At 35.8% G+C, this 17805-nt stretch overlaps 1 protein-coding gene across 1 annotated transcript in view; it reads right to left on the bottom strand.

Moving 5' to 3' along the window:
* Positions 1–17805, bottom strand: part of IFIH1 (interferon induced with helicase C domain 1) — a 55268-nt gene that overhangs the window by 12579 nt on the left and 24884 nt on the right. The window contains exons 4-8 of the mRNA XM_068543963.1: positions 16332–16436; positions 10880–11100; positions 3444–3654; positions 2168–2385; positions 890–1006 (exon numbers count right to left, since the gene is read on the bottom strand). Of these exons, the coding sequence (XP_068400064.1) occupies positions 890–1006; positions 2168–2385; positions 3444–3654; positions 10880–11100; positions 16332–16436 (872 nt within the window). The remainder of the gene's footprint in view (positions 1–889; positions 1007–2167; positions 2386–3443; positions 3655–10879; positions 11101–16331; positions 16437–17805) is intronic.

The raw sequence follows: 17805 nt of genomic DNA, 5'->3' as shown, positions 1-17805 counted from the left end.
TAATCAGTGAAGGTGTTCATCACAAAAATACCATTAAATTAAATATTTCACTGCTTTACTATAAGTATTTTCATAAGAAAGTAAATGTGTCAGGTAGCTAGGACTCCCATTATCATTGCCAACTGTAATCTATTGCCTCTGTTCAATGTCAGGAAATCAATTCTGGAGTTCATCAAGAAAGTAAAAAGAATAAAAGAAACTATGGTGATCCCTCTAGTTTAGCCTTTCAACCCTCCTCATCCCCTCCGCCACCCCTACCCCATCGCGGCTCATATGCAGTCAACTAACTACTGAGCTACTCTTCATATAAACTCGAAAACTGAAAGAAGAATTGAAGAGAGACTTCACAGTAGTGCTTTGCTGCCCAATATCAATAAAAAAGGAATAGCACTAACTTTTTTTGCTAAAACTTCAAAATAACATTCTTCAGATGGTCAGTATAAATAATCTTTGTATTGTTCAGTTGTGTACCATATCATCCATCAAATAAATATAAAAATTTAAGGGGCTTCCCTGGTGGCGCAGTGGTTGAGAATCTGCCTGCCAATGCAGGGGACACGGGTTCGAGCCCTGGTCTGGGAAGATCCCACATGCCACGGAGCAACTAGGCCCGTGAGCCACAACTACTGAGCCTGCGCGTCTGGAGCCTGTGCTCCGCAACAAGAGAGGCCACGATAGTGAGAGGCCCGCGCACCGCGATGAAGAGTGGCCCCCGCTTGCCGCAACTAGAGAAAGCCCTCGCACAGAAACGAAGACCCAACATAGCAACCAATCAGTCAATCAGTAAAAAATAAATAAATAAATCTTAAAAGCAGAAACCTACCATTTAAAAAAAAAAAAAAAAAACTACCAGATTTTATAAAAAAAAAAAAAAAATTTAAGCACATACTTCTTTGGTGTCATCTGCGATTACGAACTTTTTACATGGCTCCTTTATTTGGTCTTTAAGTTGATTAGTATTTTCTTTCACGGTTTTAATGGTAAATGCATCAAGATTGGCACATATCTGAAAAAGAGACATTTTTCAATATTCAAATACTTTTCTCTTTCAATTGATTCAATGTAGAATTCTTTCTCATGTAAGAAGTAGGTAGCATGATTTGCTAAACATAGCATTTTAGTATTGCTTTACTGTGGATCTGACTAACCAATAACATTTATCCTGATAGAGTAAAAAAAGAACTTCTAAATCAAGTTGGTGGAAAATTCCAGAAAAAAAAAGTATTTATTTTCATTCCTTACATTCCATTTTCCAGCTGGAAAAATTGATGTGGAGAGAGTACAGAAAATTGCAGAGATGGGAAGAGAATGGTTATGAGCTAACCATATTACTTGAGGCATTTTAAGGGTCATCTTGACATCCATGGATCATATTACCACTTTCTTCTACATATAAAAGAGGGCAGTGCAAAGACAGGAGCAGCCAAAGCCCATGTGCCTAGATTTGGATTGGAGTTAGTGCTTAATGCTAGTAATAAATTATATGTTGGAACCAATAATTGTGCTTTTGTCTACTCTATGATTTTTACTGACTTCCACTTAAAGGGACTTAACATACAAATGCAATGCCTTGGTGCCAACATACTTTGTGAGTTACTCTGAATTCATTCAGTGCTTGAGATCAACAATAGTACTTTATGTGTTGTTACCATTTGGGGGCAGCTGACAAGAAATACACCTTTAATTAAAGGTTCTCATATCTCCATTTTCCTATTTAATTTGAATTGCCCAGAATCCGAGTATCACACAGAACAAAAAAAGGCACAGAAGAAAATATACAATTTTGAAACTCATGGAATGTGTATAAAAATTAGAAACTTTCATAGTTTATGCATATTTCTATATCAAGTAGATCATTAAGTTTAACAATAGGGGTAGACATTTAAAAGAAGGTATTTCATTTGTCCCAATTTTTCACTAATTACGTTTGCTTTCCATAATTTTTGTGATATTGTTCTGTGTCATAGTTATTTATTAAGGCACTTACTGTTTTGTAGAAGATTGAGTGTATTTACTTGAAAGTGCATAGATTTCACTTAACTGATGATCATGGAATACCATCTTTCATGCACGTCATGGCACTTGGACTTAATCTTACCCAAGAAGCACTGGCATTTTCTTTAACTTTGGTTTTTTGGGTTATGCATAAAGTTAATGATTTACTTACTTTTAAAATGTGTTCTTCAGCTTTGGCTTGCTTTTTGGCCCCTCCAACACCTGGTGACGCTGTTAGTCCCAGTATCTGAGGTAAGGGAATCACTGGTTTGCTTTTTTTCTCAAGTCTATTGTTTTTCAACTTCTGGTTCAAATAACGCCTCATGATGTTATTATAGACTGCTTCTTTGTTGGTGTGATGGCATTCATCAATAATGATGAGAGAAAAGTCTTAAAAGAAAATTCAAATGGTTCATTTGTCCATATTGGCAAGGTACAGTGTAAAAGTACCTTTAAGCTAGGAAACTGAGCAGCCAAGCATCTTTCACCTTTTAAGGGGAAATGTAACTATCCTAGACACCTGTATATACAGATGTTTGTGTATATTAATCATGAAACTATCCCTGTTAGACACTATCCCCACTTAATAGATGAGTTTTGGAAAATTTATAGATCTAAAAAGTGTTATGGGATGGACTTCAAACCCTGGCTTATTCCTCAAAACTCTCAGGATTACATTTTTGTTCTTTAAAAAATATTTAATTTTAAGTTGGTGAATTTTATTTTCATTCTATCAAATGAAAAACATTATTTAAAGAGGAATAATTTTACCTTGTTTTAACATTGCATTTAATTATTATGATTATATATACTTCTTTCCCTACCTCTCTCCTACCTTTTCTTCCCATCCCCCACAAAATAGAAAGGATTGTATTTATTCTATGGAGAAGAAGGCATATCTAACAGGATCCACTAATATGTAAAAAGAACTTGTTTTTAATTAAAAATACGGAGTAAATGAAAAGTCCAGTAAGTGTTTGATTTAATAATGATATTCTTATGCAGAATAAAGTGATCTAATTAAAAACTTATCCAACTTTTTGTTTGCTTCTCTAAAGAAGAAGGGTTTGAGTGAAAATTTAAGCAATGGAAGACAATCTAAATCAAAATTATGGAGTGGGAGGTTAGGGTTAGCAGATGTAAGCTTTTATACCTAGAATGGATAAACAACAAGATCCTACTGTACAGCACAGAGAACTATATTCAATATCCTACAATAAACGATAATGGAAAAGAATATAAAAAAGAATGTATTATACATAGAAATGAATCATTTTGCTGTACAGGAGAAATTAATACATTGTAAATCAAGTATACATCAATTAAAAATTGATAAAATATAATAAATTAAAATTAATCAACATTTTAAAAATTATGTAACTAATAAGCCTCTGTTACTACCTTTAGTATTACTAATTCTTTTTACAAAAATAAACATTTCAACCAACCTGACAACTGTACACCATCATCTTCGCCTTCTTCTAAGTTTAAAAGGGAGTTTTCAAGGATTTGAGCTGTACTGATAATAACATCATGAGACTTGACAACTTCTGGAAATGTTATTTTCAATTGGGTATCACCACTTAATCCAGTAACATGATACCATTTCTTCAAAAATGGTTCGAACTCTTTGCGGAAGAGCTGTTCAACTAATGGTACCTTTAAAAATGCCAAAGTTAAAAAGAGAGAAAGAGCATTGTCAAACAAAAGGAGTATTGATCAAAGGCCTACTATGTGTTAAGCATTAACGGAGGTGTTTGCATTATCAGTTAATTAGGTGTAACAACCTATCCATCATTCCATTCATTCACGTGTCAATAAGCATTTATTGAATGTCTATTAGGTGTAGACATTGTGTCTGGGACACAAAGATGTTTAAATTATGGTTGACAACTGTCAGGAACTCATTCTAGCTGAGCACATGGACCAAGAATCAACAAAACAAAACAAATTATCACAACACAATGTGATCATTCTCCCATGGAAACACATAGAAAGTGACAGCAAAATGGAAGAAGTAACTGACCCCTCAAAAGAGGGGTTTAAGGAGGAATTTTAATCTGTAAACCATGGATCAGTGAAGAGATAAACTGAAACTAAGGCTGAATAAGAAATAAATTTTGAGATTGTAAAACAGGGTCAAGCTGTAAAGGGCTATGAACACCAAGCAGAGTACTTTAAATTTTGTATAACAGTTCATAGGACCCTTATGAATTGTTCTGTAGAGTTATTTTTTGGGAATCAGGCCAGAGGCAACCTGCCTAAGGAATTGGAGGAAGCAGAAAACCAAAGGTGAAGAGGGAAGACATTGCCTAAGGGAAAGGATGGCGGTGAAGGGATGGACTGCTGGACTAGCTTTGGTGGCTGAGAAAGAACAAAATAGCAGGTTCCTTAAAAAATAAAAATTCAGTAACCATATGATTCAGCAATCCCACTCCTAGGCATGTATCTGGAAAAGATGAAAACCCTAATTTGAAAAGATACATGCACCCCAGTGTTCGTAGCAGCACTATTTACAATAGCCAAGACATGGAAGCAACCTAAATGTCCATCAGCAGATGAATGGATAAAAAAAGATTTGGTATATATACACAGTGGAATATTACTCAGCCATAAAAAAGAATTAAATAATGCCACTTGCAGCAACATGGATGGACCTGGAGATTATCCTACTAAGTGAAGTAAGTCAGACAGAGAAAGACAAATAATGATATGATATCACTTATATGAGGAATCTTAAAAAATGATACAAATGAACTTATTTACAAAATAGAAATAGATTCACAGACATAGAAAACAAACTTATGGGAGTTCCCTAGTGACCTAGTGGTTAGGATTCCGGCCTTTCACTGCCATGGCCCAGGTTCAATCCCTGCTTGGGGAACTGAGATCCCACAAGCTGTGTGGTGTAGTCAAAAAGAAAAAAAGAAAAAAAGAAAAAAAAACAAACTTATGATTACCAAAGGGGAAAGGCGGGGGAGGGATAAATTGGGAATTTGGGATTAACAGATACACACTACTATATATAAAAGAGATAAATAATAAGGACCTACTGTATAGAACAGGGAACTATGTTCAATATCTTGTAATAACCTATAGCGGAAAAGAATCTGAAAAAGAGTATATATAATATATATATATATATATATATATAAAACTGAAGCACTGTGTTGTACACCTGAAACACTGTAAATCAATTATACTTCAATTAAAAAACAAAACAAAAACAAAAACACCAGATCAATGAAAACTCTTTCGGAGAGGCTGTCCAGTGAGTGTGTTGGCACTGAGGTGACTCCACCTGATTGGTGACTCACAGTATTTTCACATTCGCTAACAGGTCAAAATGCAAATCTCCCTGAAGACCCTGACCTGCAGGACCATCACCCTGGAGGAGGAACCCAGTGATATCGTGGAGAATATAAGTGAAAGCTAAAATCCAGAATAAAGAAGGCATGCCCCCCTGGCCAGCAGAGCTCATCTCTACAGGCAAGCAGATGGAAGATGGCCTCACTCTATCTGACCACAACTTCCAGAAAACATTGCCCTTGCACCTGCTCCTCTGTCGGAGGGGTGGCTGTCAGTTCTTCAGTCCTTCATTCACAATGCCCAAATGACGGCATTACTCTTCGTTCTACCCCAATTTACATTTAGAAATTACCAGCTTCGGTAATAGCTGAACCTGTTCAAAGTGTTAATAAAGGTTTTGTTGCATGTAGAGAAAAAAAGAGCTGACTCTCTGTATGTGCCTGCTGAAGGTGGTTGAGTTGACATCTCAAGGCTACATATCACTAGTCGTTCAGAATAGCTCCTATACTGGGGAAAGGAATAACCAGGCCATCTTGAAGATCATATCCTAGGAGAATTTGTACAGTGGAAGCCCAGGAGTGTACAGTGTGGCAAATAGAGTTGGCAGGAAGAGTTTCATGGGCAAACATCAAAGAATGTGCATTATACTCCTCATAATTTAATTACCTGATAATGTGATCAGTGGTTATCTTTCCACTGGTCTGCAAGGTATGCATTATTCTTTTTTTTTTCTTTTTAACTTGAGATGAACTCCACTTATGTGAAAAATAAGGGCTGGCTGATCCTCCTGGCTGGAGAGAACCGTGTAGGAAGAACGCGTCTTTGTATTATTATTTAGTAGAAATGGTGAGGGCTTCTAAGAGTGAATGTGGAGGGGAGAAGGGGTTAAATGGAATCCATGAATTCCAAGGAAACAAAGTGAATCAATAACCAAGTTTGGCAAGTGAAAGAGCATAACACAGGTAGAAAGAGAAGTTTTCAGTTAGTGGTTCCCGCCTACCCACCCGTCTCCAACCCCAAAGTGAAGTCTCTGGTCTACTTGGCACAAAATCAATTCAGAGATTTGGAAAATACAGACTCCTGAGGCCCACCCAAGAACTACTTAATCTAGGGACCGACCATCTCTGGGGACTGAGTCTTGAAGCTTGTGCTTCTTTTTTTTTTTTTTTTTAATTTATTTATTTATTTATTTTTGGCTGCATTAGGTCTTCGTTGCTGCGCGTGGGCTTTCTCTAGTTGCGGCGAGCGGGGGCTACTCTTCATTGCGGTACGCAGACTTCTCATTGCGGTGGCTTCTCTTGTTGCAGAGCACGGCCTCTAGGTGTGCAGGCTTCAGTAGTTGTGGCTTGAGGGCTCTAGAGCGCAGGCTCAGTAGTTGTGGAGCATGGCTTAGTTGCTCCGCGGCATGTGGGCTTTTCCCGGACCAGGACTCGAACCCGTGTCCACTGCATTGGCAGGTGGATTCTTAACCACTGAGCCACCAGGGAAGCGGAAGTTTGCACTTTTATGAAGCTTCCAATATGACATATAGGTCTTTTTAAAATTTGAGAAGCACAGCTCTTCTTTTTCTTCCACAAAGTCATTTCCAATTCACTTTTCTAGAACTATTCTTTTCCTTCTACTTATACAAGAAAGAGGAAATAATCTAAGAAGGAAGTCAGCAAAAGAGATTCTGGGGAAGAGAAGGAAAATTAAATTTAGTGGAGATAGCATGCTCCAGAGGAGAGAAAGTGAGCTCTGAAAACAGCTGCTCCAGCTACTTGCTTATTGTGTGACCTTGGACAAGGCTCTTAATCATCTCGATTTCCACATTAATAAAGTCAGGAAAATATTAACCTGTGGTGGAATTGTTATGAAAATTAAATGAAATAGACACTGACATATTGCCAGTACTCAGAAAACTTCCCTGGTATTTCACCATCCTTTTATTCTAGCAGTGGAGAATGACAGAAGGGAGGACCAGTTCAATTCAGAAGAAAAGCGTTCAAGTCTCAGCTCTGCTGCTTATTGGCTGGATGACCCCTGACAGGCCAATTAAAGCCTCAAAACCTCTGTTTCCTGATCGGTAAAATGGAGATAATTATGGTTACGTCAAAGAATAGCTGTGTGGTTTTAATGAGATAATATAAAGTGTAATACAATATTTATTATTATATTAATACATATCTCTCATTTCCTAGACTGTAGATTCCTTGAGGGCAGGATCTGCATTTGATTTGTCTTTAAATACTCTCATGTTGTTGAATGATTTAAGAATCTCTATACTATGGAGTGGCATAAAAACCTGAGGTTCTGCCCATAAAGGGTGGGCTGAGATCTTCCAAAGAAGCAGCATCTTCTGGTCTACAGAACAAAAAGACATTGTCACAGGTGGTAGCAGGTGTTGGAAATCCTGAGACTCACTTTGGGTGGTGTTGACTTCCTACTGAAGGACACAGAGAGAGCCAGATGCAAGCCTGACATGGCTAACTGGGAGGCGTGTGGGCCTCTTGGAGCCTTTTCCTGAGGTGTGACAGAGTGCCTGCCAAGACTAATCAAACCCAACTGCTACCCGCTTCTGCTGAATCATATGGGGCTGCATTATAGCATCTGAAGGAACCTGGGATTTCTCTCTCATGATGTTGAAGCCCTAGATAGGAAATAGAAAGTCTGGGAACACAGGTGGTGTTTTCATTTTTCCCTGCATCTAAAGGCGATAACTTTGGAAAGGATGGAGGGAGATAAAACTAAATGGTGTTAGGAACAGGATTTCTCCTTCCTAGATCAAAGGTTATAATACCTTGCCACTGGGCCAAATACAGAATGCAGGTTATATTGACTTACTGGGCCTGAGATTACCTGACTCGATCAAAAAGAATTAAAGCTGAAATTACTTTAAAATTCAAAGAAATGGGATAATAAAGTAAATGATTATGACATAGATGGAAGATCTAGTGGAGGGATTTCTAATAATTCTTAGGGAAAAACAACAGGGAAACAGATCAGGAATTAGACCCATGTCCTTAAATGTCTACACAACAATGCAATGAATATGAGTAACCAATGAGGATAATTTAACATTTAAACATGGCTGCAAATGTGCATTTGTAAGTATCACCTCGATCCAATGGGATGAAAGATTCGCAACCAGAATACAGCACTGCGAGGATAAGGAGTTTTACAAAAAGGAAGGTGCGTGAGATGCATACAAAAACATGAGACCTGAAAAGGTCAATCAAGATGAATAATATGAAAAAAATAAATGTAAGTATTTGCACTTACGCTCAAAATTAACTGCACAAAAATAACAAGAGAGGCCTAGTTTAACAGATTTTCAAATGAAAAGGAGCTGAGGGTTCTTAGGTTATAGAAAACTCCAGATGAGTCTGTGGTGCCAGAACTGGTGACAAAGGCAAACCCAGTCACGGACAAAATGTCACATCTCATCTCTCCTATACTCTGCACTAAGACTATATCTATAGTATTTTGTTCTGCCCTAGACACTGTGTTTTAACAGGGTTTTAGATAATGTCTGGAAAAGTATGAGATCTCAGGATGATGAAAAGTCTGGAAACCATGTTATATGAAGAACGTATAAAGCAACTGGAAGTATTTATCCCAGGAAACTAAGAGAAAAATCACTTTAGAGTCACATGATGCAAGCCTTCCTTCTCTATGTGAAGGGCTGTCATAAGGCAGAAGAATTAAGACTCAACTTACTCTGTATAATCACAGAGGAAAGAACACTAACCAATGAGTGTGTATTCCAGAGAAACAGATTTTGATGAACGCAGGTAGGGCTTTCCAGCAGTGACAGTTGTTCAAAGAATGGATTGAGCTGTCTTGTTAGAAGGAGGACCTCCTTGATATGAGAAGTTACTCAGCAGAGGTGAGAGAACCACTCAGCAATGGATAAAAACTGGATCTCTAAGGCGTCTTTCAACTCCAATAGTCAATGATGCTGTGACCCGATAAGGGAAGAAAAGGAAGGTGATGAATCAAAAATAATTCATAGGTTTTGAGGCTACGTGCTTCGGAGGAGGTAATATAACCAACAGAGAGACAGACAAGTAGGTAAGGAGAGCTCTTTGGGAGAGTAGATGAAGGGAATGAGTTTGAGGAAATGGCAGAATGTTCAAATGGTATCAAGAGCATCAGCTTACGTGGTTTCAAATCCAATTAACTTTGTTCTTTTCTCTGGACCTGGCACTTAAGACCCTGCTCACTGGTTAAGGAATTCCACTTTATTAGTTATAAAGGTGAGGAGGAAGGGATGGAAGAAAGAACTAATATTCACTGAGTCACTCTTAGGCTTTAGATAGATTATCTAATTTAAACTTCCAACCCTGTATAGGGTAGTATTCTTTTATTCACTTTACAGATGAGGAAACTAAAGTAAGAGAAGTTAGTGATGTGCCCAAGATCAAATTACTGGTAGGTAGAAATTGTATTCACACCTAGATTTCTTTTATTCCAAAAGATAATATCCTTAATAAAGGAAATACATGAAAAGCCCTGGAAAAAAATTCTAACATACCACCATTACCACACACACACACACATACACAAAACCTGTTCTAATAGTGGGCATGTAAGAATAAAGGAGCAGTCTTTAGGCTTGGCATGTACATACAAAGTGCATTTGGAGCTACATGACATAAATCATTAAGATAGTGGATTCTGAGTATGTTTCTTTAGTACTGAAAAGCAGGTTGCAACTAAAACTTTCAGCATAATAGAAATCCAAAAAATAGAGAAAAGTTACATATATAGTCTATCACTATAATTTCTGTAAAGGAGTAAATGAGAATCTAGTTACCATAAGTAATGGGAAAAAAGACTGTTTCTGGTCATGGAAAAGTGTACTCAATTTTACTCCATAAAATGGTAAAGATTAATATCCCTAATTTGCAGATTTATAAATTAATAAACTCTGATGTATCTGAATAAAGCTCAGATAACTAGATTTTGTTTAAAATGGAGACCCATACCTGTTTATGAAGATAGGCTTCAAAAATCCTAAGATATAAATACTAAAGAAAATCTCAGTTGCATTGAATGATATATGTATATAATTACATATATAAAATATCTGAAAATTATTTATCTATTTAATTTGATATAAATCAACCAAATATTCACTTAATTTTCTCTTCATCTTCAAACCAAATTGCATATATTCTGAATAAAGAGCACTTGCCATTTTTGACTAAGGGTCAGTGGTTAAAGAGACTCTAGAACACAATGTTTAAGCCTAGATTCCAGGGATATTTTGAGGTCATTTATGTTCATATGCAGTGATAAATGAGTACCAGTTCACCTTAAAGAAAATCTGGGTAAAATACTCTTTATACCTCAGTTACAGCTATTTAACTTAATGTTCTGGCCTAAGAGAAAAAAAAAATCGACTTTAACGGCTAATAACTGAGATATTACAAATAGCTGGAAAAGCAAAGATTTAAAATAAATTACCTATTTTGACATTTTTCCTAATTAAACTAAATGTGTGATCCATTGTTACAAATGTCACTATACAAATGCTTCAGAAAAGTAAAATGAAAATAAACCATGTTCTATTTCTGTGCTGTTTGAATACCTTATTGACAAGGACCATAACTTTTCCAAGTTCAGATGCTTTTTTCTTCTTGTCCAAGTGATCCTTGGCAATGTAAGCGGCCACTCTGGTTTTCCCACTCCCTGTAGGGAGGCATATAATGACATTCTTCCCCTCCAAGGCTGGCTGGGCCACTTCCAGTTGGTAAGGCCTGAGATGCATTTCTGGCTCAGGGGATGCTCTCTGTACCGCATTCTCTTCATCTGAAGGAGGTGAAAGGGAAGAAAAATAAGGTAATAGGCAACAAAATAACTAAGGCTAGGAGGCCTGAAACTGAACATAAATATTGTGGCTTAAATTCCCTTTCACGTGTGGTCCAAACCAAAGTTCTATTTTCTGTACCAAATGGGTGTCCGCTCTCTGCATCTGCAGGATACAACCCAAGCACTATGGAAGTGGCCTGGGGAGATGGGGGTACAGAGGGAATGAATTAACAGGATGGAGGCCTAGGAGGGGGCAACACAGAAGAGTCTTTTCACAGAGTGGGCAAAGCCAAGTGGAAATGACTGTGGTGCAGACTTGGCAGTTTATGGTTCTTAATGCATCTGACTTGCCATTTCTCTGTGGAACCATTCTGTCCCACTTTTTTCTCTTAGCCTTTCCACCAACAGATCAAGAGGAACTGGGAAAGTAGGACTCATTAGTCCTCCTTGTTCTGTATTTCCCCTCACTTTTTATTGCAAAGAAATATTAGAGCTGATGCTAACTTTCCTTCATTTGAAAAACTTTACCTGACAAACCAAATACCAAAGAGCACTTCTATCTAACTATCTATCTATCTATCATCTATCTCAAATATCTAAAAATGGTTCCCCCCAAATCCCATTTTTGCCATTTAAGACAACCAGATTAAACAGAAGCAATATTTAGGGAAAAGGAAAATCTCCCGTGCTAGCCTTTAATTTTTATGTTTTCACTGAAAGATGAAAAACGATTTTGATGGTTTTAACTGAATTGTAACTAATTTTGCCATTTGGTTTTGAATGTGGTTTTTTTCACTTCTTTATAGGTATGTCTCCACGTATTCATATTTTCCTGAAACTCAAAGTACAATATATTAAAAATATTTCCAATTAACATAGATTTCTAAATTTAAAATACTGATAAAATAAGTACTAACATACATTAATTTTATAAACATTAGAATCAAATCATTATAATATATCTTGGTTTAAATATATTTTGTTTAGAAGTGACCATATTTATCTAATTAGTCAGAGGAAAAGATCTAAAAATGTATAACTTACCATGTGGAATGCAGTAAAATAGATATTACATCAATTTAAAAGCCCATCTTATGCTTTATGTAATTACAGAAAAAATGAAATGACAGCACTTATCAGTATTTCATTACACGTGAAGTAAGCGTTCTTTCTCTTATCAATGATTGCAATAAAACTAAACTAACATAATCCCATTAACTACAAAAAAGTTGCTGATTGTTCCATTTCAGGAACTGGATGATTCTATTTAACTGGGTTTTAACTTGTTGTTATAGCACTATCTGAACAGGTAGGAAAATTCACACCAAATACCACTTAGTAAGGGTCATCTACTAAACTGGCAGGAAATTTGCCTTCTGTATGGCTGAGTAAACATATGCAATACATTTACATTATCATTGGCTCATCTGCTGATTCATTTACTATGACTGTCAGGAAAAACTCATTCAAGATCACCAGCTTTTAAAAACATACATTGACAAGTTTTCTTTCCATGCTTGTTTTGAACTCTATAGCAATTATAATTCATCTTTATTATATTTATGTAAGATTCAAGTTGATTTAAGAATATCATTATTTCTCTAAGTGGCTTTTATAGATTATCAAAATTCTAATATTCCACCTATATTTTGAGCATTTGCCACCTAACTTTTCCAAAAGAGCCAGAATGTTTGCAAAGGAAGATGTATTTTAAATTGTGTTTTAACACCAAGATCCAGGAGTTTACTTTTGCTAAATTGCCATTTGAGGTAGGAAATTTATTAAAAGATATCAGCAAATTCTCTCTGTTTAATTTCACTCTAGGTACATTTTTTTCAAAGATTTAAGAAAATAATAAAATTCAGCTTCCCTCAAAATAGTTGCATGTACTTTTTTAATAATCACTTTCCCCTTTTGTTTTTCATGCTTACTACTACATCCTTGGGTAACAAAAATTAAAAAGAGAAACTGAGACCAATTTTCTAAGTCTCTTTTCCAGGAATCTAAAATGAAGTCAAATGAGTAAGACATCAATATCACTCACGTATATTAGATATTTGTTGTACTAATACGCTTAAGAAGAGTTAAGAGCTATCATGTTCAAAATTTAATTCTTGAACCAAATGCGTGATGTTTACTGTTACTTATCTAGTAATGTACCACTAATTCATTCCGAAGTAAATATTTACTGGGTGCCTACTAAATGCCAGGCACTCCCAAGAACACAGTCCTTATTTACAAGGACTTCAGAGGCTAGGGCACTCCACTACTGCCACTGAAAATATCTGGCTAGTGGACAGCTCAATATCGTCCATATTTTTTTGAGTCAAGTCCAGGAAACTTGATGGGTGCCCCCAAGTTTAAAAGAGAGGCACAGAGTGAATATGGAAAAATTAGAGCTGGATTCATTGTGAGGATAGCATCCAAAGAAAAAGAGCTGGGTGAGTGCTAAATATTCAGCCTGATTCTTGCCTTATCACATCCTCTGACATAGGGATGGAAGAATGTATCCACATAAGCAACGAAAAGAGAATTTTCTCTTCTCTGCCACCAGAAGGAGAGAATTGGGCTGGTATCAAGGAGCCAGGAGCCAATTTCCCTTATAAAAAAAAAAATGTTTGGGTTTTGTTTGTTTGTTGTTTTTGGCTCTCTTTGAAAAGCAAAATCAATTAAATGCAACAACGAAAATGGTATTTAAAATATGCACAGGCTTTGAATAACATTGTGCCCATCCTCTATGACAAATATTAATCAAAGACCTTAAAATTATACTATACCCTACAAATGGTCAAAAAATGAAATCAAATAGGGCTTAAATAATAACATTCTATTGGAACTACACCATGTGGCAAATTTCATTCTCACATTGATTTTGACAGCTGAGTTATTCTTGGAGAGAAAAGGTCTGTCACTGCATGTGTTTGAAATCGACAAAGTATTTCTTTACCTATAGTATGTAACCTCAGAAAAATACACCATCCCAGCTGGACAAATATTAACAGATATTACCTCGAAATAGTAAGGAAATACTTTCTATGTATCAGGCCAATGTGCATTGCCAAAAATATTGCCACTTTGAGAGAAGCAGTCTATCTCTCTGAGAATGAGAAACAGGAAAACAAAAAAGCCTCCCATAGTATAATTAGAATATTTAAACTTTATAAGTGCCACTAATTATGCTTTACTAGGGCATAATAATATTTCTAAGAAGGAACATAATGTCACGTCCATGATCCTTATGGCCCATCATGTAACCTCTGAAGGTGAACAAAGGGCATGTGGAATAGGGTCCCTTTGATGTCAACCTCAGAAGTTAAAACATAATCCCAAACACTGTAATGCTTTCAGTGATTCAATATGTGTTAAACAATTCGCAGTTTACATAAACCTGTTTTTGAGTTGATTTCCACTTCAGCCTATATCATGCACCTGAGGGAAAGGAATTTCAGAATTTTATAATTTCAGAATTTTGCTACCCACTATGCAATTTTATACCCACTAGTCTTTGTTCCTAAACACTGACCATCCAAATCTTCAGTGAGTGCCCTTTAAAAATGTGTTTGTCTTCAAATGTATTTGCCTTTGAAAATGTATTTGCTTTTTAAAAGTAGGTTGCATTCAGATTTATCATGTCTTTCATGCCACATTGAAGACTGAAAATCAGTAAATAGTTACATTTGCTAACAGCTCTAAACTGACAAAACGCCCGGCACATAGAGAATATCCATTAAATATTTATTAAATGAATGAATATTGTTGAAAAGCCCTTACTTAGACAAACAAAAATTAGGATGAGGCCCAGAAGCTTAAAGCAACCATAAAGATGTTAAATATTAGCTAGAGTATATTTTGAGTTCTAGCATCAATAGCATTTAATAAAAATGTTAAATATTAAATTTAACAGTTGTATAACAAGCATAGAAAAAACAAATACAATCCACAGAAATATGCACATGGCAAGAACTTAATAAACACTGACTAAATCGAACAGAAAATTAATTAACCCTTTTCAATTAACATTAAAGTTATGACTGACATTTGGTGAATTGTGTTTCCTCAGACCAACTTGTTCTAAGAGATTCAGGGGTGTTACTAAGAGAAAAGGGCATTTAAATATAAGAGGTGGTACATTCCAATTGGGAAAGCTTTTAGGGCAGATGGCCATCTTTATGTAAACTGTTTTGCCCCTTTAGGCCTATTGTAGATGTAAATTTCTAGAATCCTTCTGACAATGCAGGATAATCTAAAGTGCACAATATTTTCTCCGTGTTTTCTACAACTCAATCACAGAACGAATGAAGAATGAAGTAATTTGTTCTTAATTTGCCGTTTTGCTGCTGCCTCTTAGCTGGCCACATTGCAAAACATTGTTTTTTGTTTGTGCTAATTTGTTAAGTTTAATTATAAAATATTTCAAACATATAGCCAAATGTTAGAAAGTTGTGTAACAGATATCCAAGGACCCATCATCCATTCTTAAAAGATGTTAACATTTTACCTCAGTAATAATAATGGAAGTGCACATTCAAAGAACAGAAAGGAGAGATTTGAAATCCATCAGACTGACAAAAGTTAGGGAGTCTGATAACAGGAAGTCTTGCTAAAGTGTGGGGATTGGGAAGAGGCACTCTTATTTATTGCTGGTGGGATATTCAACTGATATGAAGAACAATTTGGGAAATACCTAGTAAATTTCTCATTTAGTGATGAAAATATTTTGCAAACTCAATTAAAGAGGTGTTTATACAAATTGAAATTCTTTTAACTATATGTGTAAATTCTAGCTCTTATTTTAAGAAGGAGTCATTATATGCCATTAACTACAGTCATACTCATCTTATTGATAGTATTTTTTATATATAATGTATTTTAATTTTAAAAAATTAGGGGTTGGAAAAAAATGTACAAAATTGAGTACATAATTTGAAAGCAGTCAGATTAATTGAAACAGATCACGTAAATAACATAGATTACATGATTCTATGGAACGTGGCATATGCCAGACCAAAAAGCTATGTGCTGGATCAAAATTAGAGAGCTTGATTCTAAGACTTTTGTAAGTTGTACTTTTAGAGAAAGTGAATGGCAAAGTTCCAAAACTACTTCAACTGTAGAAAAGAATTGCTTTCATTGCATAAATACATTAGGGAGGGTATGAACAGCCCCCATGCTTCCACTATATGGTGTCTTATTTCACACTTTTTAAGGTTTACACAACAGTTAGGCAGTACCTGAATCACTTCCCATGGTGCCTGAATCACTGCCCATGTTGCTGTTATGTCCAAGACTTTCATCTAAGCAGCTGACACTTCCTTCTGCCAAACTTGTGTCTGATTCTGCAAAGGAAAACATTTTAAAATATTTTAAAAATATTTCTGAGAATAAACGTATTTTAACTGCACACCTCTACAGCACACAGTACATACAGTTCAACGCAAGAGGAGAAAGCACACCCAGACGACTACGAATAAAAGGTAAGAGTTTCTGGCAAGCGACGTTTAAAAACTCCACCATAGATGAGCAGCTGTCAGGGACTGAATCAAATACATGTATCTACCTACTTAAAGTACCATTCATCCAATATGAGAGGTCATGCAAATTTGTAAGGGTTTATGACTTTTGTCGTCCCCCTATGTGTAAATTTTGTCCAAAAAAAGAAGATCTAGGCCTGATAATGTCATTTAAACAAAAGTACTATATAGAAACCATTGAGTCATTTTCATGTAAAACGGTAGAGAATTAATAAATTATAGAAAAAGTTAATGAATTAATGAAGTACATGGTTCTACTGATAGGTTATGAAAATAGCAGTTCAGTGATACACATAACTTTAAAATCTCACAAAGAATTTACTCAGGAAGAATATCATGAAAGCCTGGCATTGCAGTGGCATTGGGAGCTTACGTGAAGTTGGAAATAATTTTTTTTCTTTACTGTACTTAAACTAAGCTTCCATCAAAGAATTACAATTAATATGAGGGGCAAGGGTACGTCTTTCACTTATTAATCCTGATTTTTTCTTTTCAGTACTCAGTATCAATTCCTTTTGAAAACCTTCCTTCCCTCAAGGGAAAACTTCCCTCCTTACAGTTTATTTCCAAGGATTTATGCAATCCCACCCGCAAGGATCAGAACTACTGCTAAACTGGTAAAAATAAATGAAAGATGGTTACAGATGTTGGTTTTGGAATTAGAAAGACTTGTGAAATTTGCTGTTGGCAATGCTGTGAGCCTAACTTCCTTCCCCTTATTTAAAATGGGGCCAGTAGAGGCACAAGCTATTATAAAATAGCTTATTACAAAATAAGCTACGGGATATATTGTACAACATAGGGGATATAGCCAATAGTTTACAATAACTATAAACAGAGTATAACCTTTAAACATTGTGTACTCCTGTAACCTATATAAATATTGTGCATCAACTATACTTCAATAAAATAAATATAAATGAATAAAATAAAAAATAAAATGGAGCTAGCACAATTTATCTCACAGGATTTGACAACCATGGAGTAGTATTAGGTACAACAAGCTCTTTGCACTTTAATTGCTGGTGATTGGAAAATGAAATAAAATTCAAGTAGTTGGTGGATTACTAGGGCAAGATGTCATTTAAAAATCTCTTGGGAATTCCCTGGCTGTCCAGTGGTTTGGACCCCGTGCTTTCACTGCCGGGGCCTGGGTTCAATCCCTGGTTGGGGA

This window comes from Eschrichtius robustus, chromosome 5 (assembly GCF_028021215.1).
Source record: "Eschrichtius robustus isolate mEscRob2 chromosome 5, mEscRob2.pri, whole genome shotgun sequence".
NCBI classification, from domain to species: domain Eukaryota; kingdom Metazoa; phylum Chordata; class Mammalia; order Artiodactyla; family Eschrichtiidae; genus Eschrichtius; species Eschrichtius robustus.
Note: the sequence above shows the minus strand (reverse complement) of the source record. Positions and strands in the feature narration are given on the sequence as shown.